The 27,136-nt window shown below is 36.4% G+C and overlaps 2 protein-coding genes across 2 annotated transcripts; one reads left to right on the top strand and one right to left on the bottom strand.

The window, feature by feature from the left end:
• Positions 1-294: 294 nt before the first annotated feature.
• LOC137712720 (large ribosomal subunit protein uL24z) lies at positions 295-999 on the top strand. The gene has a single exon (XM_068451864.1). It carries the CDS (start codon positions 346-348, stop codon positions 784-786), a length of 441 nt encoding a protein of 146 aa, XP_068307965.1. The 5' UTR covers positions 295-345; the 3' UTR covers positions 787-999.
• Positions 1,000-2,658: 1,659 nt separating this feature from the next.
• LOC137712596 (callose synthase 10-like) lies at positions 2,659-26,193 on the bottom strand. Its single transcript, XM_068451694.1, has 51 exons — positions 25,734-26,193; positions 25,247-25,344; positions 24,911-25,074; positions 24,643-24,754; positions 24,270-24,380; positions 24,000-24,125; positions 23,735-23,824; positions 22,154-22,251; positions 21,933-22,050; positions 21,446-21,574; positions 20,493-20,569; positions 20,329-20,407; positions 19,587-19,679; positions 19,388-19,487; positions 19,127-19,250; positions 18,841-19,027; positions 18,675-18,727; positions 17,777-17,837; positions 17,274-17,355; positions 16,391-16,440; positions 16,009-16,095; positions 15,640-15,722; positions 14,781-14,808; positions 14,126-14,223; positions 13,920-14,001; positions 13,653-13,813; positions 13,422-13,542; positions 13,004-13,101; positions 12,819-12,909; positions 12,544-12,704; positions 12,337-12,446; positions 11,721-11,855; positions 11,510-11,578; positions 11,236-11,407; positions 10,705-10,819; positions 10,304-10,423; positions 9,863-9,978; positions 9,668-9,751; positions 9,435-9,547; positions 9,003-9,055; positions 8,739-8,915; positions 8,601-8,648; positions 8,306-8,464; positions 5,695-5,808; positions 5,496-5,584; positions 5,191-5,349; positions 4,990-5,092; positions 4,122-4,241; positions 3,564-3,614; positions 3,273-3,455; positions 2,659-3,174 (listed from the first exon to the last, which is right to left on the bottom strand). The coding sequence occupies exons 1-51, from the start codon at positions 25,924-25,926 to the stop codon at positions 2,938-2,940; spliced, it is 5,682 nt and encodes a 1,893-aa protein (XP_068307795.1). The 5' UTR covers positions 25,927-26,193; the 3' UTR covers positions 2,659-2,937.
• Positions 26,194-27,136: the final 943 nt, after the last annotated feature.

Below are 27,136 nucleotides of genomic sequence, written 5' to 3'. Positions count from 1 at the left end.
TATGTTGGAGCTGCCCACTCTCCCCCTTGCGCGTGTATTACACGCGCCAGACACAAAAAGAAATCTATCATAACTAACTTCATGCTGACATCAACCTTACCCAGTGGCACAAGACTGGATTTAAATTGCTGGGACATTTAGACGGGCTTTGCATGGCCCACCAGTTGCCCTCTTGAATTTGGCCCGATGGAGATGCATTTTGAGGTTGAAGGGCAAGTTCTAAGCCCAAGCCGCAGCCGAAAGCGGGCCTTCCATTCAAACGCTTCTGTTTATAAACCCAACCTTCAAAGATCTGCGAAAAATCAAACCCTAGCCGAAAACCCTAGCAGAGCAGAGCAAGCAGAAATGAAGTACAATCCCCGCGTCACCAGCTCCCGGCGGAAGAACCGCAAGGCTCACTTCACCGCGCCGTCCAGCGTGCGGCGGGTGCTGATGAGCGCGCCCCTCTCCACCGACCTCCGCTCCAAGTACAACGTCCGATCGATGCCTGTGCGCAAGGACGACGAGGTCCAGGTCGTGCGTGGGACCTACAAGGGCCGTGAGGGCAAGGTTGTCCAGGTGTACCGTCGCAAGTGGGTCATCCACATCGAGCGGATCACCCGGGAGAAGGTGAACGGTTCCACCGTCAATGTCGGCATCAACCCCTCCAAGGTCGTCATCACAAAGCTCCGCCTCGACAAGGACCGCAAGTCTCTGCTCGACCGCAAGGCCAAGGGCCGCGCCGCCGCTGACAAGGACAAGGGCACCAAGTTCACTGCCGAGGATATCATGCAGAACGTCGATTGATTTGGATCGATTTCATTTCGGTTTGTGTTTTTGTTAGTTAAACGAAAGTAGCAACTGTCAAGTTAAGCACTTTAGTTGGAAGCACTTTTGAAGTATGCGTTAACGGATTTGGTGTTTAATCGGATCTTCGATTTGAGACATGGATGGATTTGTGCTTTTTTTGACATGATATATTATATTTTGGTGTTCCAAGCAAAACAGTTTTGCTATTTATCGATTGTTTATTGCATTTTAATTTGTTGCTTGAGTTTATTATTGCCGTATGATATGAAGTTTATGTCGAAATCAATGGATTGCTGGTTGCTTTCGGGTGTAATTTATATGAGTGGTTGAGAGTGCTCTGCAAGTAATATTGGTCCTGTTAATGGCCTTTGAGTAAGATTTGTCGGACCAATCCTTCTTCGGCTTTTTTGGTTGATATTTTTAATTCGAAGGACTTGTTTTGGAACATTTGTTTGTGACTTGGGATATTCGGCTCGGGACTCTGAATTGTGAACCAAGTTGAACTTCTCATATTGGTATATCAATTCGCTGATTTGTATCAGTTTGTTGTATTGTTAGGTACATTTGGGGGATTACTTATGGGTTTAACAGAGTCATTGTTTGCTTGTTGTAGTGAGTTATATGAGAAGATGAAAGAGCTGAATCTGCATCCCGGTATAGGCCCTACTAATTTGATTCGGACCATTTTTTTGGTTGCATTGTGATTGAGAATTAAAGTTTCTGCGAACTTGTTTTGGGATTTTTGTTCGCTGAACTGAATGTACACTGTATTGGTTTCAAATTGTGAAGTTCTCATACTGATTACTGACTGATTGTATTGATCGTTGTCAATATAGCGATATTGGGTGGGATACGTGTGGCTTAGTTCTTCATATAGACACCGAGTTAGAACAGGTATAAAGGTTTGTAGGCTTTGGTTTGTGGCCAGGGATTTTTCTTCAATGCAAGTTCTTTGTCATTTATCTTTTGGATCATCATTGGTTCTATGCATTTGGATATATTTGAACTACGTTTCCGTTTGAATCCCGCTAGTGCTGAATGATGGGTTCTCTTGCTAGTCTCATGGATTCATTGAAGCATCAAATAGGAATTTTATATCAAGAAGTTTTATCTCGCGGTCTTGGGATTGAAAGTTCACTTAATTTATTTGACCAAATTTTGTGTGTTTTGCCTAACTTGTTTGTATGGTTGTTGCCTCTTATTATTCGATGTTTTGGTTGGTCTTTGATCGCATCTCTTGTGCGACATTAGTTTTCTCTTCATCATAGTAATTTGGTTGTCTGAATGAATAGTTGCATTCACCAAATTTTCGATAATTTGCAGGGTTTTATTAGTTTGTATTTTTAGTCGAGTGATAGATCCTGCCACTCATTTGGGCACCATAAAACTTCGTCTTACATTACAAGTCGTTTAAGACATTCATTCTTGCCTCGTGATCCCGAGTTTTTGAGTCCTCCTTCTCCGAATATCGATTATAGCAAAGATAAATGCTAAGGAGATTCTTGCAAAAGTTTCTCACAAATAGATGACCGAGGGCCTTTCTGGATAGAGCCAAGTTAAATCACTTTGATTGCCTCAGCCCTTATTGCGATAGTCTCATGAACTGTGAGACGGCAAAGTTCATATAGAATTTCACTTTTAAATTAACCTTAACATCTCTTAAAAAAAATAAAATAATAAAAATGAAATGCTAAGAAGACTCAAAGTGAGACTCTCCATATACTACCCTTCTTCTCGCGTTTTTTACTTAATATTTTATAATGCAAAGGGAAGAAAAATTGAATGGCCAATCCCCCGATAATATAATTCATATTGAAGACTAATCAAATTTATGAGGATTATGACAGAAAAAAAGAAGGAAAAAATGGCACAAAAACGTCGCAAGGGCTATCTTGTCATTTTACCAAAATGGGGAGTCAATAAGCTAATCCCGAAGGACTCCCTACCGCAACACTTTCGCCGTCATCAAATTCACCATATGACATTCTCAATCACAGCTACAATTTTTTACAACCATATGTATGTACATAAATAACCCTTCTACCCTTGCCATACCCAAAAACAACAATATCACACGAGATGTCGATAAAACATATACAAATTTCTGAGCAGTTGCAGTGGCCAAATCTTTTCAGGGGAGTGTTCCGATTAGACGTCAACGTTGGCTTTGTTTCCGGCGAGGATGAGTGATATTTCCAACCCACGGCTAAATGCTTGGTTAAAGAGAAGTCGAGACTGGAAGGTGGAGATGAAGGGGAACCAGGACAAGAACACTACAGGAGCGAAAATGAGCATCCCCATACCAGCATCGTACATCCTGGCAAACTCCCTCACCGAGTCCCATAAACCTAGACGCCTGACGATGCTCTTCCAAGTGACCGCTAGCTGTTTTATGCACAACCGAAACAGCTCAACAAAACGTTGCCAAATGACCGTGTATATAGAATAACGCATGCAAGGAATGGATATAAAGTTTAACTTACGCATAATATGGCCCATCCGGTAGGAATGATTGCCAGCAGGCTTGCAAACAGGTCAACTATTGAGAGCTCGGTAAATATTACAAGAAGAGCAATAACTGCGACAAGTCCTAAGGATGCCACACCCTGTATAAATCTCATCACGAGCTGAAAGTTGGCGGACTTTTTGGGACTGAAGCTGAAGACCTGGAATGCAAAATAAATTCAGTCACCAAGAGTATGAGCTTCATTAAAATATATCGAGCATACTCAAAAGCTCGAGGCAAGGGGTATGATAACTTTCTTGCCACAAACCTTGAAAATCAGGACAACAGTCACCAATACAACCCAAGAGAAGCCGTAAATCTGCATCAAAACCAGAAGACAAAAATGTCAAGATAAAGAGCGAACGATGCTAACAATCGAGAGAATGTCCATGCAAAATCACAAAAAGGTGAACCACTAAACATTAGAGCTGAAGCTGTATGCACATTCAACCATGCACTATAGTATCAGTCGGAACTATCAGAGTCGTAATCATCTCTCGAGTACAAATCAAAATGAAATCACAACATGATTATATATTAAGCTCGTAGTATGAGATCAAATATAGACAGATTCAGTTCATATCTGAGTTGAACACCCATCTCCAGAGCATGCCCAATCTACAAACAGAATTCTCCTAAACTTCTTCGTTTCCTCTTTTTATTTATCTTTTCAGTGGATGCACATTTCCCATAGGATTGCCTAAAAGAAAGATTTGGTTGGCAAGGTGTACAAGGAAATACTTTGGTTGACTTTGTTTGCATTGATATATCGTTCATTTGAATGTTAAAAAAAATAAATAAAAAATAGAGAGGATATGAAGTTTACCGCAAGTGATGTGTCCTTTGCAGTGATATTGAGTTTGTAGACGACACCATATTGAAACATGAAGAATCTCAAGCTCAAAATTGTTTCCAATATACGACCTCTCAGTGTTTGAATATGCATCTGCACAGGCATAAAGTAAGCTTTAACACATGACATAAATAAAACAAGGGCAACAAAGAGAAAGCGGTCTTGAACACACAACCTAAACAAACGAGAGGACCATTCTATAAGATAAAAATTATAATGTAAAGATCACATGCAACATATTCAAACAAACAACAATTAACATATTACAACAACAACCAAGCCTTATCCGACTAAGTGGGCTTGGCTGGATCAACAAATTGTGGCTGAAAAAATATTCCTAAAATAGAAAGTCGAAATAAGATTGAGGCAGAGGCAACGTCTGCAAAACAGATACTCTTACTACTCATCATTTAAGAAAGATGGCCAGCTCTATGCTAGTGCCCCTCCCCTCGACACCAGTCCAAAGGCAAAAAGAAAAAGAAACAAAAGGCTAGGCGAAATTAGCTCCACAGTCAGGTGCAGTTTCCTTGATATTTGTATATTAAATACATGACAATGTGTTTACAACAGAGATCACCTCAAGTGTATCACACTGATCTATACAACAAAGCAACCTACAATCCTAAACGAAGCTAGATTAAAGAATTAACATACAAAAGCCTCAGTCTAAAATAATGGCACTTTAATCAACCTATACAGATAATTGCAACATGAAAACTTATGTACATTATAACATTTAACAGAACGAACTTTAATAATGATAATAATAAACCAACTTAAAAAATTAGAAAAACAGAAACACCACTTTTGTTGAAATTCTAATGTCATTTCAATCACAAACCTGCTCCTCATCCCACCAAGATTCCCAACTATGCTCTCCCTTAACTCCTACCCCACCTCGGTAAAGAAGCCAACCGGTCCAATCATCAAAATCTTCCACCGTCCTGTTTAATTAATAAGAGAGCATCTCAGTTGTTTCAAAAGGACAGCTGCACATATGTGTACCTTACAAATAGAAAGTTAACTAAAAATAAAAACATACTTTTGCCACTCGAAACCAGACGGATTAAAGATATAGGGAGCAAACAACCAGGAGATGACAAGGAACCAACTGCTGAGAGTTAGCAAAATGTAAGAAACAGCACCACCATCTGTGTACCCATATGCAATGTAAACTATAAGAAGTAGAGCCACTTCAAACCTGCAAAATTGAGACATAAATGAGCTTCCCAAAAGAAAAAATAAAAGGTTTAAAGAACTTCACAAATATAAGAACAACCCCTCATCCAAAATTTAAAGAAAGTGGAAACGAAATAATGTATTTCATCACTGGAAAATACCACTTACGCTTTGACAAAATGACTCCTCGAGTAGAGCCTATAATTCTCAGCAAACTTTATGTGCTTGACAACAAAGCCTCTACCAGTTGCTCGGTACTGTTGGTGAAATGAAAATACAAATACACGAGCCATCAATTCCATACAATAAGATATGGATAAACAAAAACATAACTTTTAAGAAAAGGATGAATGAACCAAATACATACTTTTGCACCTCCATGGAGAATGGTGCGCCCAAAATAATGAGTTTTAGTTCCCAATGAGAATGTGAAGAACACAGAACACAACTGAAGCTGCATTGTGATAAAACTGAAAACCGCCTGTAACACAAAAGGTTTTTAATTGTAAATGCTTATACACTAGAATTTTAACTGCAAGATACTTTCATATAAAGAAAACAATGCTTCACTAGCATACAGAGAAAACAATGTTGCTTTTCCTGTCTTATTTTAACATTCTCTAGAGCTCTGAAAAAAAATTGTATATTCTCATAGAAGAAAAAGGGTTGGACATCAGAGTGCACTGAGTTTAAACTATATGATGTCTTTACATCAACCCCCTCTTTTTTTTTGAGAAGAACATCAACCCCCTCTTTTCGAGGGTATTAAATGTTATCTTTACAAAATTACAAATGTAATAAAACATTATGAAACACTGGCAATAAAAAACTTCCAAAATATTTCCAATGCAGATTTAAACCATGGATATTATTTTCTAACTTGAACTCAAACTCAAAAGGTTTCAATACATTGGATATCAGCTCTAGTTCAGATTAACACTAATAACCGGATTCAAATTAGCATACCCAGGAGTCCCGTATCAAATTCAATCTACTGACAGTTATAATCATGGATATAAATGAGAGAGCTAGAAGCCTAAACCTAGAATCAAAACAAGTCCTAAGAACACTGAAAAAATTATTTATTCTTGTAGCAGAAAAAATCAAGTGCAAAGTAAGAGTGCACTTAGCTTAACATCATATCTCTTAGTTCTGGCTTGGTACTGAGGTGCTTTTATAAAAAGTGGGTATCAAAAAAAGATGAGTTCAAAAAGGTGTTTGGTAAACACTTAAAAACAGCTTATTTTCACAGTTTTGGGTGAAAAAAAGCTGAAAACGTGAAGCAGCAAAAATGAGCTTTGAAAGACCGGCTTCTTTTCGCCAAAACATGGATGAATAGTGTTCATTAAATGAACTTCCAAATTCCCAAACCTACCCTCACCTGTCTCTTCGCTCTTACTCAATTTCAAAACATCCACAGCTCAAAATTTGCATATGCTGCACGTAATTCTCGTTCTACCACAAAATTTACACAATTTCGATAAAATCAAAACCCTATTTTCAAAATTTCACTAATAAAACGATTGAATTTGGAGGATGCAGAATCGAAACCTGCAAAACGCTGTTACAATAGCAAGTATTGCCAAAATTCTCAAGTCTGAAGTATCGCTCGCCTTCCGGAAACTGGTTGCCGAGAGCCTTCTCGAGTTTGGACCCCACAACACCCATCAGACCCAATCAATACACAATTTAGATTAAAGCCAACGACTCAATTCCTCTCTCTCTCCAATTCAAGTCAACGATTCACATCCATGGACAACTGAGTCACTCACCGAGTTGGTCACCAAGCTTCTACCAAATCTCCGTCGAGAGAGCAAGGATTGTGTTCGAGGGATTCCGATTGGTGTTGCTACGGTGGTGGTCTTTGATAAGGGAGTGGAGTTTATCGGCGACCCAGCCTTCCTTCGGATATGGCAGAGAGAGACAGAGAGAGAAGGATGAGAGAAGGAGTGGGCGGCGGAAGAGGAAAGAAAATACAAGTTTTGCAAAAGAGGAGAACCGAACCTTGGAGAAGAAAATAGAATAAAAAATTATGATTCCATAATAAAAGAAAAGATAAAGAGTAATAGTTGTATAGTAAATAGATATTATAAATGTTGGATTATATGTTGAATGTTGAATTATGATTTCTTGTTAAACGTTGGATTATATGTTTAAGATAAAGTTTTCTTTTAAAAATAAAGTATATTTAATAATTCACCTTTATTTGTTAAGAAAATTAAATTAATGGCACATCTAGTATTATACCCTTTTTGGTCATTTCACAGTCACAGCTGTTTTACATAAAAGTTTACCAAACACTATAATACTACTTTTTTTTTCCAAAGGCATTTTTACAAAAAAGTTTACCACACTCTGTTGCTTTATTTCACAGCTGTTTATTCTCACAGCATAGCAGAAGCAATTTTTTTTCAAAGCACAGCAATACCAAACCAGCCCTTACTTTCACTCACCTCCTCAATTGAGTTTGTTGTCTTATAAAAGCTAAAAGTGTGTTGACGCACAAGATTGGGTTAACCTAGGGTTAAGTCCTCTAAAATGAGGGTGAGGAAGCCCATTTATAGGACAAAGGTTTTGTCCCTCCCCTTTCACATAGCTCAAGTGAGATAAATAGTGAAGCCCAAATATGGTAACAAAAGATCTAGAATAACTAACTCTATGAACTTCTAAAATCATTTCCAATCCAACAATAAACTTATGGATTTTTTATCGAATCAAACACAAAAGCTAAAATCTGTTCAGTATCAGCTTTAAATCAGACACCGAAATTAATAAATCAGATTCAAATTAGGACACTAGTATACATGCTTCTCTTCTATGAACTCCTTATATTTCTCGTATCTTGAATCCTTGTTCAAGTTATCTTCTGGAAGTTCTTTATATCCTAAATCCACTATGAATAGGAAAGTAATCTTAACTTTACTACAGATAGGGACATAAAATATGAACATACACAGATGAGAATTAAATAGACTAACCTTCAACAATCCCAACTCAAGTATAAAACCCATAATCATTGGAACTGCAGTAAAAATTCCAATCTGGACCAAGAATTGTGCATTGAGAACAGCATCTAATGCTGTGTTACCCGACAATTTTGCTTGCTTCGCAATTGCACGATCAATTCCAGAGAAAGCCTATAAGATTTAACAAAAAGGTATCATCTACAACGCATTTATAAAAAGTAATAGGAAATGAGCTGGTTCACCTAAACTTTTCCCATCCACTTTTCAAAATTATCTTTTCTCCAGTATGGTTTAAGTTACCACTTACCAGATAAGCCCTTCCATATAAGAAGATGTATACTACGAGAACGGTCATCTGCATCACAAACCAATTTTTATCACGAAATCCAAATATGAAGAATAAAAAACAAAAACTAGAATTATGCAGGATTCAAAAGCAAAGTACCATTGTGCAGACGTAGAAACCAACAGTGGTGTAAAAGAAAGAGAACATTCTGAAAAAATCAAAAAGTTGCCCGAGCCTGTACACATCCCTACTGAGGACCTGCTCCCCATTTCCTCCTGCTACTTTCCCTTCAAATAATGCAATCTGATTTAATCCAACATCTCTTCCTTTCCCAACCTACACAAAGAAGCACGTTATCAAGAGACCAGAGAGGTATTCATCACTTAACTGGACAACAACACAACATTTGCTTAAGTATGGAACCTGAATGTATTCGTGGTGTGTAATGTTACCCTGCCTCAATGTGGAGTTGAACCCTGCAGAATTTGTTTTAATTAAGTTGACAAAACCAGATTAAAAGACACAAGAATGAAGCACAACAAAACTCACCATTTGAAACTCCTATTAAAAAAATAATAAATCATTTTCTTCAGTGAACATCAAATTATTAAGGTTAGGAAAAGAGCAAAACATTCCCAACTATAGATGCACATGGACATCAACTATAAAGCATCTTTATAGTGTATCCACCTAAATTCCAAGACCGATGTACTGAATTTAAATTGATTTGGGGGGATGGGGGGTAACATGTTCTCAAATTTCAGTAACCTAGAGGCATCAGTGTAGCCATTTACAAACCTAATCAGTATTGCTAGCAGATATAAGAGAAATATTACCAGCATCTTATATGCTTACCTCCAAAAATATCTTCACTAATATTGATAACACGTGACGATTTACTAATCCCACCTCGGGTAGTGTGGAAAATTCTGTCAAACACATCAGGGTGTCCATAGTGCATACGAACTCTGGATATTAGAGAAAACAAAACTCAAACCAATGCCAGGGCAGAAATCAAACCAAACCCATTGAGTAACCACATATTCAAAATGTTTGGTACAAACAAGGTCAAGTTACAAAATACCAACTTGAGAGGATATGCTAAAACTCGTTGAGCCAAAGTCACAAAGCTAGTCTCTTGATTGGACATGAACCATGCTAAAGATGAAACACTGCATGGATACAAATAACATACATGTAATCAAGTATGCTGGCAATAATAATTTTGTAAATTTTTTTTTAAAAACTAAACAAATAAAGACTGGAAGAGAAGCTGGCCAAACCTTCCAGTAAATACATGCTCTCGCACGCCAAGAATAGTTGGATGTCGAATGCCATGTTTTCTGCGAAATTCCTCAAGGAGATTTCTCATTTTCATTGCCTCCTCAAGGTAGTTGTCCTAAAGAACCGAATAAGAGCATATATCAATCAGCTGTTATATCCTCCTCAATTGTAGCAAAGTTGCAAACTAGTGTAAAATTAGCCTTGTGTCAAATTGCAGGTGATAAAAAAAAATTATAGAGAGAGAGAGAGAAGTGACATGTTTAGGGGACATGTTTAGGGTGCATGAATTCATTATTTACATAATGTAGTAACAATACAGTAATCCACTAAATTAAACAGCCATATAGGGAGCCAATGAGAGTGTAAAAAACAAATGCTGACAACAAAGAAAGCAGCAACACACTCAGTCACAAACAAACACCAAATGATCAATTGGTCACCTGGTTCATGTCAATAGTCTGAACAGCTTCCCCGCGAGTGAACACTATTGCATGGTTTTGATTTTCAGGCTTCCCTTCACCAAGCTTCGGATCACCAGGAAGTTTAATGGAGTATATTTCCTGTAAATTGATATGAGACAAAAGAAAAACTCACGTAAGCACACAATGAGATTAATAAGTGCAATTATTCCCAAACCCTTTGTACTATTCACCTAATAGAGTCGATTTATAAATGTTGAGCCTCTCAGCCAAATAATTTAAGTTTTAAGATGGGATGCTTTCATTAGACTCATCTAGGATGACCAAAAGGTTAATACCAAAGAAAATTTATTCTAGAGTATAGACTACAGAAGACCTTAAACTGGACGGAAGAAAAAGAGAGGGAAAAAAACTCGGAGTACCTGATCCTTTCCATGTATATCGGCTTTTACAAGCTTTGAATAAAATTCCTTTGTGGTCTTTCCTTCAATTGCACCACTCTCCTCGTGTATATATGCAACCCGAAGGGCCTCATTCCTAGTCAAATGTAAATTGAAAATAGTATCATACAAGTGAGAAATAAAATACCTACACCACCATCCCATTTCATAAAGATAGGTTCAGGGAAACCAAGATTATCTAATTGTAGACATATGACTTGGCATCCTCAAAGAGTTGAAGAACTGTGCAGACATCTGATATATGATTGGAACAGAACAAGCAAGCACACACCTAGGAGAGGATATTTTCAACGTGATACAAACCCAAGATGAAGGTTTACATACTTGACACAGACCTAACTTACCATTGCAGGTGCTACTAGTGTACTGTCCTTTTTAAGATACAAAAAGGGCTTGCCTTAAACCCAGAATTAAACCCATTGTTTACAAACTCATACGAAAGGGTCAACATAACTCAAAACTTGAGAGATCCATTATATTAAAAGATTGTACCTCTGCAACAAAAGGGATATATCAGCAGCCTCCGGTGCCTTTCTCTGCTTTTGTTGCCCATAAATTTGGCACGACACCACATAAGTAAATTTCAAATCCGCTTGTGCTCGTGATTCACGTGACAACTCATAACCTTGACTAGTGAAGACATCATTTTGCGGATAATTGCCCACTACCAGTGCAGGAAGATATGTTAAACTTACACACATTGTTCAAGTGCTCAGTGCTCACCCAAAGAAACTTGAAAGTAATTCAAATTTCTACAAGAAAATACCTCCAAACGGTCTTCTTTCCATAAAACTCTGTAGCATTAAAGCCTTTCTATAATACATCATACCACGCACTGCAATTCAAGAAATTAAATCATTCGATACAAGTCAAAAGATAAACCAACCTAACTGACATATGATTATAAATATAAATGAACTACCAACAATGTTAAGTTTTTGAAACAAATGCCAGCTATTATAGCAAGTGAAACTAACCGGTCCTGGCTAAAGTCTGCCCGCGATAAGACACCCAAAACCGAAGCTCCAAAGAATCACTTGAATTTTCCTGCAGCTCAGCATCCCCAGTAGACTCACCCCGACCAATCCGTTCCAAAAAGTTGTCCCACTCGTCTAAAATGAAAGACAAATTCTTAGCCACTTAATGTAAAATAAACAGAGAAACCAACGAATAAAATCAATGATGTATAACTACAGTCATGGAGGACAGAGATCCATCCCAAACAGTAAAATCTCTGTTCAGGGATTAATTCATTCAGAGCTTGTTTAAGTTAAGTGACCAAAAGTTCAAAGTGATGTCCATCTTCAGCTGGATTATAACTAGACCACCCAAGATAAAATGCACTTTTCAGAAGAAGCTTGGCTCATGCTCGCAATCAGTTTAGATGTACTTAAGCCAGGCACAAGAATCCTAGAATTTGGCTCCTATCAGCTCATATACAGTCCTACAGGACTGGGCCACGTATTTATAAACTTACTATATCTAATAGATTATCTGCACTTGTACCCAACTCAGTCACATGACATAAAGGCAAAATATGGATAATGAATATGTTCTTGTGAAGATTTTATGTATAAATGCGGGATAACATACCTGGAAAAATTTTCTGAAGATAGAAAAGAATTGATATTCCATCCTCATTTTCAACTCGCAATTCAGAGGAACTATAAAGTACCGTCTCACTGTAGTACGGGGTGAAGACACTGTTCTCAAACAAACAACAGATTTTCAAAATAATATAAAAAATAAATAAAACTGACAGGTAATGAAGTTTCAGCTCACATGATGAAAATCATTTACCAGAAGGGAACCATTTCACTAACTGGCTTTGCTAAAGGCATGTCCATAAACAATGAATTTGTAAAAAACTCTAATCTTCTTCTTGCTTCAAGATTTTTTGGAATATTTGCTGCAGAATCCTTTACAGTGACAAGAAGGTGTAACCGCTTAACCAGCTCTTTCTGTGGCAACAGATACAAAAATATATACAATAATTAAAACCCCTGAAATTTTGAATACATACAAAGAGGCATAGATTCTTTTTCCCTTTGTATCTTCCATTCAATGATGCTTACGGTTTCTGGATCATTGGGCCACTTTATCCTGGAAAACAAGCGCCCTTCATTTCTTGCTTTTGCTAAAAGGCTCCAAGTGTCAAGCTGCTCCCTGGAGCGTTTAGAAGGGGAAGGATAGGTAAATTATAAACATCACAAGAAAATAAAAATCCTGCTTAAAAATTAAAGAGAAACAATTCACATACCTCAAATCAGATGACAAAAGGTCATGAGTAACAACCTCATACAGCTCAAATACAGATTTAGCAGCACCTTTTGCAAGTACATCAGTTTCATTGCGTATCTGACATAAATCATCTATGTCAATAACAAGACATTACGAGACCATATTAAAAGGATAAAATGACTGATATCTAATAATAAACCTCAAAACATTCAACAAGCTGTGTATTTAAATGGCAAGAATTAAATAATATAGAAACTGTAGCTACATGTTCTGTAGTAGCAAGACGTAAGAGAAAGACAAATGGAACCAAGACTTTACATAAAACAACCACATACAAAGGAGTGACTGACAAATTTGCCGCAACAAGCACTAAATAAGAGTTCTAAACTGTTAAACAATATGAAACCTTGAGTGATGCAAATGGTCAAAGAATATACCAGCAGCCCAGTTAAAGCTGTAAGTTTCTGTAACACCTGCGGAAGCTTCTTAAGAATTAAAGTTACAAGAAGAGAACCCTCCATAATACTGTTGTTGATCTCACGGTAGATCCTTTCAACCCTACCATAAAGAAGGCAGCACAGACAACTCAACCATTTGACAATCATGATATGTAACAATCTGACACTTGAAAAAGAAGAAGAACATTGTAAATATAAGAGAATTAATACCAAAGTCTCCCTTCACCATCAACCAGAGAATATAGTATCTTTTCAATACTGCAGTAGACTTCCTGAACTGCATATGCCATGTACTCATCCCTGCGTATTCTATCCCAAAGATCACCCTGTGTATCTTTGCAGTCCAAAGCCAAATCAATTGCCAGCAAGATCTGTAAAATTACTAAAATATAAGAACAAATAAAGAAAGAAAGAGGATTTATACTACAAAATGCTACTGGCTATATCCATATTTCCAACTGAAATCAAAGGCCGTACCTTACTACTCAGAAGAAACAAAGGCCATTGAACTAAACCTAGACTTCCTGTGTTGCTAGGTATACAGAGCAAATCCATCTCCCTGGAGGATAAAAAACACGCAGGTTCAAGGCTTACCAACCATAAAACAAAAACAAACTGGAGTAGCAGGAGAATAGCATTGAGATTTTTCTTCTCATTGCAAGTAGCAAGCCTCAGCATATTACCTATTACTAATAAAATCCTCCTCTCGCAAACTTTTAATTATCTCGTTCCAAAATGGAGAAAACATGGCTGCATACATCTTGTTTGAATCTTGAGAATCCTGAATGAACCAACTCATACCTCAATGCCAAAAATTTCATAGCAGGAAGAACAGAAGGGGAAAACAAAAGTGGTCGCAGTAACAAGAACAGAGCAGATTGCAGAGCCAAACTTGAAAAATATCCACAAAAAAAGAAAAAAAAAATTACAAGTGACACTGAATTTTAAGATATAAACATTTGTTGGAAGTAATCAGTTAATTTCACATTTTCAATACAAATGGATTTTAACAGGATGGAAGTTAGATATTTTCATATTAAATCCTTCCCACAACCGGAAAACAAAATGAAGTGTCCCAGATGCTGCTGGCATATCCTATTTCACAGAGTGAGAAGTTAACATGCATAGAAGCTTTTAATGTGTGTCCCACTGTCCTTGAACAAATAAAGACTTGTAGTGAAGCCTAAAAACCAATATGCAACTCAAAATAACTCTAGACGTCCTAAATTACTTTCATAGACCAGAAACTTGCAGCAATACGTTGTGCTAACATGGAATATGATCATCTAAAAAATTAACTGAAACAGTAGGGGAAAAAAATCAGCTTAAAAAACTCACCTGGGATGACTGACTGTTAAACGGCAACCTGAAGAAGTGAATTGAGATGCAAGTTATTAACAAAAATGACAAAGGAAAATGTAATTTCGATTACAAGATATTTGAAAATGACTGATCAGGTTCCAGATCCGTCACATGGCTAACAAGCTGCCTATTATCATACTACACAATCAATCATCTTATTATACGAGAAAAATAAAAATATCAGCAAGATTCCCATAAAAGTAAGAAATGCACTCGAGTATGAAGCGCTTCTTTTAAAATTGATGACTTTCTCATAAGTAGGTGGACTTCATTGTACCCTCAATGATCACACCTTCAGAATTTGATGGAATTTATATCAATTGAATAGCAAGTAACCTTCTATCGAAAGATGGCAAGTAAACCCTTCAAGTTAATTGACTCTATCCAAAAGCTCATTAATGATTCACTTCAGCTTATTCTCGAGGACATTCATACCACATTCAATTATATTTCTAAAAGGGGGAAAAAATAAAATTGTGCGCAAATTTGATAAAAAAGGGCAACCCCAAGCCAACGAGGCTCCCCGCTTTTTGAGGGTCAAGGTGGGGTGGGGTTTTGAACCTCTATCGTACGCAGCCTCACCCTTGCTGTGTGCAAATTTAATATACAGAACAAATCTGCATGAAACTAAAAGCAGCAAAGGAAATTGACAACAATGGTACAAGGTCGAAAATTCAAATCACTTCAGAGTATCACTATAGTGCTGTCAGGAGGACCAGCATTTTAATTTAGTACCATGAGTTTCCCAGCCACAGTGCATATTTTAAAATTTCCAAGACCTGTACGCCTTCAACCAAAAATTGCAGTAGTATGAGAAAAGTAAACAAATAACCACCTTCTATTTTGTGAGACAAGATTCTTGGCAAAAGCTTCAGGAAAACTCTCAAAGCGCTTATGCACCATTCCAATTGAACGTATCTGCCACAAACAAACAACAGACAACCAACCCTGTAAGAAGTTGTGATGAATTGCATGATGGAACAAATGTAAGGAAAATAGAAAACATGAGAGCGAAAGAGAAGAATTGAGGCAGATGAGATGATAGAGCGAAGTATGTTAGCCTACAATTTCAATTTTTTTTCTAGAACCATAAACTTAGAATAACACCTTTACATATGTTTAACAATGAACAATACAAACATAGAGCAGAAACTACCCATACGTCGCACAGAAAGAAATTGCAACGATTTAGAGTAGATAATACCTCGCCTAACCGAGCTCTTGCACCGATCACACCACCAATAATGGCTGACAGGAGTGTGTACCATATGTAAAAATCCATGAGATAGATCTGGACCATAGAACATTATATTAGAACTGTGCATCCTAAGTAGATGCAGTATGCACATTCTAAGACAGAAGGTGTTTTAATTCAAAAGGTAACAAGGGAGAAAGCCCTTGATCTGAGAAAGACAAGAAAATGAGCACCTCACTTGAGGCACAACAACAGATTCTTATGCCATTTTAAAATATTCCCAATGTCAGATTCAACTGAATCCAACTTTCTAGTCTAACATAATACATCTTCATGAAGTAAATTCAACCCTCTCATTAGAAGCCTGAAGCTAAAGAAAGAAGATACTCACACCCACAACAGGAGCCCATAGGCAAGCTAGCGTCAATGCATTATGGTTATCTGCAAAAACAGATGTATACATCAATAACATGCAGCAACATTCTATTCCAAGCACTATCAATCCCCCAAAGAAACATCAAGAACAGTGGAACCATTAATTATTGACAAAAAAGTATGTTCATACAAAATGAAAAAAAGTTACCCTTAAGCTCACAATAAACAAATGTTATGATTTAAAAAATAATTGCTATTGCGAATCAACATGATATTTGATTTAATATAGGAGACGCCTTCTCACTACAACCATATCATGATACAATAAAGCGTCAAACACATGATCAGATAATTTGCACAGAATGAAGAGAGCAAGAGACAATCAGTAGCAAGATATCCACCTATAGAGTACATTTTTTAAATTCATCGGAATGACATGTATTACGATACAGATGCCAAGTACTAACACGTCAAGTTTAAAGTGCAATCTCTTGAAATACCAAAAGCTTCAAAACGTAACAAGCACCTTCCATAAGAGGATTGTTGGAAACCAGTAGGGAAGATGTAGTGCTTTGTGGTCCATGTGCAGAAAGAGGAACAGTGAGAAAGGTGGTTTAACATAATTTTAATGTGAATCAGAGAATGTTGATAAAGTAGTCATCCTGAAGGTAAAAGTAGCATCTTGACAACATGTTATCCCAATTAATGATAGACCAATAATTGCAGTTCCATAAGTTATGGGGCCTAAACACAGCAATATCCAAGTTTTTGTCCCTTACTAGTTTCTACCAGAAAACAAAAAATAGGTTTTGGATTGAGTTGATTGCTGATGTCAAGCAACAAAGTACTAGTGAGCGTAAACAAGAACAAAGAAAGTAAATCAATGTTGCGAAACTCACTCTTTGACACCAAATCATGCCACGAGTATTGCAGAGATGGAAGGTCCACGATGATTTTGGTGGGTTCAACAAGAGGTTTAATCTGCAGTATAAATGATGACTCAAGTAAATGAAACAGTGTAAAAAGTAGAAGACAAATACAAGAAGTCCTAATGTTCAGGTTATACTACCAAGCAAAATCATAAATTAAATTAAATTCAAACTCACCCCAATCTAGAAAAACTACACTCAAAAGGAATATTTTTAAAATGTTTGGACCAAGATGCCCAAAGAGAAACTGAAAAATATATATCCATGCCACCACCACACTTCCATTTCCCTTCCCTCCCATCAAAATATCCCGATCTCAAATCCAAAGTTTCCAAACAAACATACATCTCATCTAAAATTAAATTCTTATATAATTTTATAAATCTACTATAGCCAAACACTAGACTTGTTGATCAACTGAAAAATATACTCATTGATCACTAGAACTTGAGGACGAGTAAGAGTAGCCTTGCCTGGAGAAAGTAGGTAAAGGTGAACTTGCAGATGAAGATCATCAACCAAAAGAGCACATACCTGCAAAAATTAGTTTTTGAAACAATATATGAGGCCCTTTACATACATGCGGTCTCTTGAAGAAATAAAAGCTAATCAACCAGCATATATGTCAACACTCGATTTGACATGCAGATATAGCCAAACATGAATATTAAATTGAACCAGGCCATCAAAATATATTGGACGGAGTACCGACATAAATCTTCATCACAGAGATCCGTCCTAATTTGAAAACTCCAAAACCAAGAGCCAAATGTAAAAAAAAAAAAGAATATAATAACCCTAATGAACTCGAAATAGCTTAGGGTGGTGACAAATATATCAGCACACCTAGAACACAAAAGGGAGTGACACCATAACTTACATACAATAAGTTAAAGAAGTTAGTCTCCCTTAAGTGATGACAAGCCTAGCCAAGCTGCAGAATTCCATGAATATGCCAAGATATTGATACCTTATCTGAGAAGCAATAGAAAATATAAACCTAAATAATCTGGACATATCATAGTAAGTCCAACTGGATGACAAACACTCAACAAGTTTCCTTTAACAGAAACAATATCTAGAAAGACTATAGCCTATTTGGAATATGAAAATAAAAAATGAAAACAAACTCTACTAAGCTTTATCTTAAGAATTGGTGTTCACTGAATGAGGCCCTTTCTTCCCAAGTTCCAAGGGACACTTGAGAACTCAAGTCACTTGTTACTTTATCCCAAAATTTTTTGTGTCAGCTCAACTCAGTTACATCAGATTCTAAATAACAAGATCACATTGTCAACCATGACAACAAAAGAAATCAAGCTTGAAGCTGAACAGATAATCAACAATAAAAAGTTCTAAATGCTCACATACCTGCAGTAATCACTCATCTTCTCATAAAGACCGCGTCCAACAAAGTAACGCTCCTGAAATACAAATTAAGAAAGCAGAAAATAAAGTCATCACCATTTTGGCCATAGCAATTTTAAAATTATTCCGTCACCATTTCAAAGTTCAAACCGAGAAAAGTAGGACTTGCCTGATAAATCCACTTAAAAAATTGGAAGAAGGATTGATCAGACATCTCAGAAATTTTATGACATCCTGGAAACTTAAGCAATAGTGCAAGGACTATGCGCAGAGCAGCATAAACACCCAATACAAGAACATATATCCGAAAGTAGAATGAATCTGAGTTTCTGTCATTTCTTTCCTGCAGAACTTTCCTGCAAATTTATAAATTTCAATACAAAATTACAAAAGTAATAACAGATATCAGGTAAAAATGTAGTTTGAGTAAACTGTCTAAAAGAAAGGAGACTCACAGATAGATATATGTCACAGCAACAGAGCTCAAGCCAAACCAGAAAAATCTAATCACAAGTCTAGAGACAGCCATGCCTCTGGCTGTGGTGTAAGCCCCAAACATGAGCACCACGTCCAGAAAACCTACAGGGACAGCACATCAGCCAACGAACAAAACAGGAAAAGAAAGAGCAACAATAGAATAAGTTTTTGGGACTTAATTGCAAGCGTTGATCTGCAGATTGTTTGAAAAAATAAATAAACAAAAAGCAGAAACTTACTCTCTATGAAGTTCATGATAACAAAAGTTGGTCCAATGCTGAGGACTGTCTTTAGAGTATCCAAATTGATGCGTCCATTAAAGGCTATAATTGCCAAAGCCTTCAGCATAGGAAATACAAGTTAGACATTAAAAAATGTAGACATTTAATCCAAACTATCTCAGTAACCATATGTGGAAAGTTGGAACGCAAAATTAACCTGGAACATCAAAGCTAAAAAGATCCACAGGCGATGGAAACTTCGATACAAGTGAAAAAAGGTCCGATGCTCAACGAATGTGCTTTTTCCAGTCTGCCATCCAAAGCAATAATCAAAAGCGAGGAGGAAACAAATGGTTTAAGCAAAAGAATGGTTTTCCACCTATATGATACAACTACAAGCACTAAAAAGTGAGACCCAAAACAGAAAATCACTCCCAATATCATCTTTGTACAGAAGAGCAAAATGTTAAGGCCTTTTACATAACTAACATATGTAATTCATCAAAATCTATTGCCCAGCCAAAGCTGAATACACATGTTAATCACCAAAAAGGTTCAACATGTCAATAACGAAAAGAAAATTGTGCACCAAGACTTTCAGAAACAATTTATGTACCATATTTTCATCATGCTTAATCAAACTAGTGATGCTTAAAAATAAATTTTTGAAGAAGAAAGGAAGAAAGAACACTCGAGAATAAGAATAGAGTGAGCATACAACTATACAATTCTAATTGTTAAATTTGAAAATAATAATTGTGAACATGTAGTGTACATGATGAGATTAGGGGGATACCTATGGACCCCTTTAAAGTTTTAAACTCTTAGTAATTGAGACTTTTTAGCAGAAAAGTGCCAAAAGAAAATATGAAATGTCAAGTTTAAGTTTCAAACCTTCAGAATGATCGAATATACAAAAGCATGAATGAATTTGGAAACAAAGTACAGATATAACTAACCCTTTTTCTCTTTTTAGGTTTCAACAAGAATGGTGAATCCCTCCTCATAGGCCACTTCAATTCAAAACAAGCAGGTGACCTGCATATTGAAAACGAAATGTCACACTGCCAAACACAAAAGAATCATATCATCCATCAAAAATGTAAACGGGAAAGAAACAAACCAAAAGTATTCATTAAAGTCATCATAATTCCTCCATGCTGAATGCGCAGCTTTCCCATTATTATTTCTGGCAGCTTCCTGCATGCGAAAAATAAAGCAAAACAGAAGTTATTGGCAAGACCAAACAGAGTACATATCAGCCACAGTATATTACCCTAGAAATTTAATGGAAGAAGCAACATCAGGAAGAAACCACACCATATTAGTAATGCCCACTATGAAACTACTGTCTCCATACTAACAAATAAATGTAATACCAAAACACCCCATCAGATGACAACATACTAAAGAAATAACAATTTAATTCATGCATTCAAGTTTCAACATCTCAGAACTCGAGGTACCACATAAACAAACTCCGTACATTTCAAGAACATTATCAACAATATTAAATAATAAAGGGCCATAGAAACGAACAAAGTGAATTTTTACCTCAAGGAATTTTACAAGAACCTAAAGTAACAATTGCTATTCTTGTTTCTGCCTCTTTTCCTTATAATTTTTTTGGATAAAAATGAGGGTGATATTGATCTGTTAAGAAGCCATAACTTTTATCAATAAGAATTAAACTAATAAAGCAAATTCTAGCAAGCTATTGGCCCGGCGTTCAAAGAATTGTGATCTTGATTCAAAATAAAAAGAATACACCTAAACTTTTGAAGGTTATTGAGAAGCCATCTGATTGACTTGGCAAAAGGAGTTCTAGTTTATAATTAGTGAAAAGAGTTTTAGTGCTATAATGTTTTAAAGTATAACATGCTGCACCTACGTATTAACTGAATTATACAGTATTCAAATCCTACAATCTTTACAAAAATTACCAATAACATACATGCCATGATTTAGATAAAAACAAATCCAATTTCAATATCAAAATAAAAAAATTAAAAAAAAAAAACAAAGTAAGATACACTGAATATACAACAAAGAAATCTGAAATAGAGGTCCACTAACCGCAGCCAGTGTATCATATATTGGAGAAATGATTTGCTGAAGGAAGGACACAGACCCAGACTCGGTTCTGCAGCTGGCAGCAAGAAGAGCTTCTCCATGATCTAGTATTGCATCTAACTCTTTAGCCATCTGTAGAACAGTAAGATGATGTCATCTCTCATTTGTAATAATTAGAAAAAATATAAATAAAGCAAGTTATGCTATGTTTTATATGCAAAGTCTCCTTGCACCATCAAACAGATAAAAAAACAATTTACAATACTAGAGAAACAGTATCCGAAAATGTTACTTGATGATTTCCAAGCTGTAATCTTGCACTAAATTTCTGAACAAATAAATTCAAAAGAGCCAACACTATATACTTCACTTGAAACTTGCATACAAATTCATACATGAAAAGAAAGTTTAAAATTCTATTCAAATAAGTGAACCTTATATATATGAACTGAGAAGAAATCTTCAAACTGCATAATGTTTTCAGGCTTACATGGTGAAATATGTAGCAAATACATTCAGGAAGAAAGCGGACATTTGCAGCTTCACCCCAAATCAGAAAGTACAAGGAAACCAGAAAAACTTTCCTGTCCCGATCAATCGCTGCTAAACTGTGAAAAAGTGTATATGTAATTAGCAGTGTACATAAGAAATTTTTAAACGGCTGTTGACATAAGCATTAAGTATTTAAGAAAGCATTAGAGTTGAGATTACCTATTCCATGCAAGGCGTATCCGCAGGTATCTGCACCATTTTATATAATTATCCAGAACTTTTAGAAATACCTCATTTATTGCGTTCTCATCAATTTTCTGTGCACACCAAGACGTAAATATATCAATAAACTTCACATCTACAAGACTATTTCCATGCCCATAGGTCCCGTACAATATCAAACAAACCTTGACCATGCCATGAAGTATTATAAGCAATAGATTATTATACCTCTAAAGAACAATGAATCATAAAATGACACACATCTTAAATACCAATGTGAGCACTAGCAACACAAGTAAAAAGGGCAGTTCAAAACAGTAAAACATACAAGACCCTGCAATTGCAGAGTCTACAGAGAATCAGGTAAACAGTCTTACGCCCAACAGGAGAGAGGCTGTTTCCTACTTCAAACCCGAGCTCTCCAGGTTACCAAGAAGTACCATACACTCAAATAAGAGGCAGGGTAGTGTACAAGGCTCCTGCCATTGAGTGGTCTTACTCTAGGTAGGATCAGGTGTATACAGTCCTAGCCCTGCTTACAAACAGGTTGTTTCGATTAACTAACCCAGTATCCACCACATGAAGCGACATACGTTTCTCATGTAAATATATCTTTCAAATCTTATATTTTTAAATTTCTTGAAATCGCAATTTAAATTTTTATAAATATCAACACGAGCATATAAAAAGACATAGCATATAGGATCACATACTTGAGAAACTGTACAATGCTTCAAATTTAATTTTTGTAACAATTTGCTTCACAAGACATATAGAAGAGGCTGGTATGTGTGTTGATTTACGGCTAAAAATTAGGATGATGCAGAAATTAGGTTTGTGTTACCTATTTCGTTTTGGTGTCTTATTTGAGTTTGGATTTGACTTCTTGGTTGGATTTCTTGTTTGGTGGAGAGATTTTGTAAATTACCTATTTGATTAGGATTTGGATTTACTTCCAATTAGGATTAGAATTCTCATTGTAACCTAAGTCCTATGCACTATAAACAGGAGCCTAGGGTTAGTTTGTATGCCTCACCACAGCTTAGAGAGTTTTCTCTAATTGGGTTTTGGGGTGGAGGTCACCATTTGGAATCATGAGTGGCAAACTCATGACTCATTCGTTTGGCAATTTGGTGAGAATCAATTTGTGTGTTAGAGAACAATTTGGGAGAATCTTCTCCGTTTGTTTAAGTTCTCTACTTGTTTGGTTTACAGTTAATTTGTGATATTTGGGTTGTGAGAGTTAAAACAATCTTTTGTAATCTCCGTTTGTGTAGTGAAATTCCTCACCATGCTTCGCCCGTGGACATAGGCTTTACGCCGAACCACGTTAGATCTCTTGTGTTTTTATTTTGAGATTGTTTGTATCTTCACTTTCGCCTATGACGTTGATATTTGATACTTTGTAAGAATTCTCTCCCACTTGCGCATAAAAGTACAACAGTAAGGCCTTAAATGCAGAAATGAATTCAAACAAATATTTAGATAAATAAATAGGAAAATAATAGGTGTAACAATTCATAACAAGTTCATTCACATGAGCACAAGGACATTGAGTCAACAATCTGAAGCACTCACCGGAACAGCCTCAACAGGTATACCAAGCCGAGATTGTGCATTTGCAATTGTAAGAACAACATTCTCTCTCTGGTTCCTCACATTGTCTTTCTGAAAAATTTAACCAGAATAGTTATCGCAAGGGGGTTTAGCAAAAAAACAGATATTAAAAACGCATAAGAACAACAATGGTAATTGAAAACATATGCACATTCCAGGAAGATACAATACCACATTTAACCACATTTATAATTAAGCTTAGGGAAAATACAAAAAACACACAAACCTGAAAACCAAACACACATTCCAGAAGATCAAACATGTCCGCATCCCGTTGTCTGGATATCTCAAAGTCAGCAGGAAGTCTGGGGAATTGCTCGGTATACCTAAGTGTAGATATTGCACCTCTAACCTGGTGAGATAACCAAATACTTAAAACTGTAAGTCGCAAGTAACTTCAATGGTATGACAAATAAGATACAAGGTGAATGGAACAGAACTCTTGAAGGGCAAGAAGAACAGATGGCAAGACACATATAATTCAGATCAAACTCACTTCTGGGAAACCTCCAATTGCATTGGTCAATGATGGTGCTTCTAGAGGGACAATATTGTAGGCTGTAAGCTCCCCGGATAATGTTGCATCGGTCCTTTTAACTTTTCGCAACTGGAAACCCACAGATCAAAAAAGTAAAAAACAATCACGCATATTGGAACGAAAACAACAATGCCGAAATAGTTGGCAACATAAATTTGTAGATAATGTTTTTTTCATCACTCTTTTTTATCACCCAAAATCAACACAAATAAGTCGATATAAGATGAAATTTGCTAAAAGTGCAAAGGAATTAAGAGGCGAAAACAGGCTTTCAATGGTAAAGTAATTGTTGAGTATCACATCCAACCATAGGAGATAAAGGGATAAATACCTCCTCGGTAATAAGTCTTCCAACTCCATTAGGATCGGCATCTTTGCTAAGTGCCTCCATCACCTCAACTAAAGCCCTCACGGTAGCAATTGTATTTTTCATTTCTACATAACTGAGCTCCGATATGAAACAAAAAATAATTAATTAATAACATATTTAACCATGCCAAAAAAAAGGGAAGAAGCAACAAAAATTTGGACAGAAAACTCTTAACAATTTCTCGGTTAAAAAAAAATTATCCAACTAAAGCAAAAAATGGAAGCCATACTCGCCAAAGTCAGCACCAAAAGTTCCAGATTCACGCCATCGTTGTTCCTGTCTCTGGATATCATCGACTCTATGTCGTCGCTTGTAGCGCTGGTAAAAATCCCAGAGGTGCTCAATATCACGACTCCGATCTATTGGACCCCCATCTTTTTGTGCAAGTTTTTGCTGAAACAAAATTTCAAATACTCATATCGTATAAGTATAACCATAAGAAATGAAAAGAAAATACATTATGCACAACCTACCTTGCAGTTCTAATTAATGTAATTGCAACAGTACACTTGCAGTAATAGCAGCCATGCAAAAATTACCAGTCGCGATTAGATCTTAAGCATACCTTGATTACAGACATCAATCCAGTCTTAAACTGAAGAACACCTCTGCCATCACTTTTCGGGTCCAGATTTTGCGCCATAGTATACGCCTGCTCACACACTAACATCCAAACAATACAACTCTAGTAAATACATAAACACTCCAACAAAAATACAAGTATCATAACACCACCAGATCACAAATTCCAGCTCAGAAAAAAAACATAGTCCGTAAACAACTTCGATTCGGCAGTACACAGAAAACATCTTTACATCAAAGCAAAAGCTACTAAAACCAGCAGCATATTGTATAATTCAAATCCTTGAAACAATTTAAGTTCGATTACGACGATTAGCTAAACTTAGCTAACTTAAAACTAAATCATACATGAAATTTTACGCGCAGACAGAGATAGTAACAATTAGAAGGGCAAGCAAAAATCGAATTGAGCACTGAAAAAAATCAGCATGAATTTAATAAATTCAAGAACATAAAAGAAAAAGGCTTACGAATTCTGGAGACGTTGGGGTCCTCAGCTTGAATCGCATCGGCAGCTTGTAAGATCGCATCGATATTGGTGGTCTTCCCGAGCGACGGCGGGACGGCGCCGGCGATTCCACTAGGAACCCTCTCGTGGCCCGGGCCCGAGCTCCTGAGCGCGGCCCGCACCAGCCGCTCCCAATTGTTGTAAATCCTAGCCATGGCCTACAAGCCTGGCTCAGATGAGAGCTTGTAGATATCAGTGCAAATTGGTTGCGCGCCCTTTCGAACTGTGTTGACTGGGTCCGAGTTGAACGGTCCGACTCGGGGGAGACTGAGTCGCGTCGGACGGGTTGACTGTTTTTGAAATGTGAAAGGGGGGTTTGGATCCGATTGAAAGAGGTTTAAGGAGGAGGGAAAGTGCGGGGAGAGGAAAGGGGGAGACGGGGAAGATGGAGATGGAATTACGGAACTGCCCTTTTAGATTTAAACCAAGAAGGAGAGAGAGTCTATGAGTCTGCGAAGCGCGTATCGGAAGTTGGAGCGTGTCTTCGAGAATCATCCTAGTGCGGGTTTACCATTTTTGTTCAATAGTTTGAAATTAAAATTAAGGTTGGAGATTAACTTTAAAAAATAAAATGGTGATGTCGTAAAAGTCGAATTACTTTGTAAGTTGAACAAACAAAGACAAACCTGAAAATCAATCCCAATAAAAATAAGGTGAAAAGTAATAATTTTTTGGTAGAGTGATTGCTTTAGTGAGTTAGATAGTTAATTGTTAAGAGAAAGAAAATTGGTGGAAATTAAATCGGTAAAGATATGGTTAATTTCCGTCACTGCAATAAAATGTCATTTGCAAAAAAAAAATAAAAAAATAAATCTTTGTCATAAAATAAACAAGCTGCATGAAAATGAAGAATAAACTGTTGGAAATTATATTATTATATGATATTATAATTTCTAAAATATTGAATGAAAAGTTGTTGTTATTAGACGTCAATTAGTCAAAACGATGATTTGGTTGTTTTGAATAAGTGTTAGGCGTCATATGGCTTAAAGCCAATAGACACATAAGTTTTCAGAAGGTGTATTGAGTTTTATATAAATTCAAGCACTCCGATCATTAAAAAATAACTAAATAGAAAATTAGAGTTAATTTTTATTATTGAGAAATAGAGTTTTTCCACTCTATTACTTTCATTCTTCGTTTATTCAAATTCCGAATCGCGTCTTGAGAGTATGAAATATATAAAATTCATCAGAGTTCAAAGATTAAAGTGCTTTGACTTCGGTTTATAGATTGTTGAATCGTAGGAGATGAACACCTACCGAACTAGCACAAAAATAAAGGCGAAATTCTGTCCTTGGGACATTACATTTATGCAAGCCTCATTTGTTAGTATTTCTAATTTTCTCTTTAGTTATTTATATT

Source organism: Pyrus communis, chromosome 13 (genome assembly GCF_963583255.1).
Source record: "Pyrus communis chromosome 13, drPyrComm1.1, whole genome shotgun sequence".
Lineage (NCBI taxonomy): Eukaryota > Viridiplantae > Streptophyta > Magnoliopsida > Rosales > Rosaceae > Pyrus > Pyrus communis.
This window is presented reverse-complemented; position numbering and strand designations above follow the sequence as displayed.

What these genes read in the sequence shown, in the direction of transcription:
- LOC137712596 (XM_068451694.1), bottom strand. Translation starts at nt 25,926, where the DNA reads ATGGCTAGGATTTACAACAATTGGGAGCGGCTGGTGCGGGCCGCGCTC. An exon ending in CCCCAACGTCTCCAGAATTC is followed by an intron (nt 25,345 to 25,733) that starts GTAAGCCTTTTT and finishes TTTGGATGTTAG; the next exon opens with TGTGTGAGCAGGCGTATACT. An exon ending in CCTTTACCTACTTTCTCCAG is followed by an intron (nt 17,356 to 17,776) that starts GCAAGGCTACTC and finishes TTTATACTGCAG; the next exon opens with ATTAAACCTCTTGTTGAACC.
- LOC137712720 (XM_068451864.1), top strand. Translation starts at nt 346, where the DNA reads ATGAAGTACAATCCCCGCGTCACCAGCTCCCGGCGGAAGAACCGCAAG.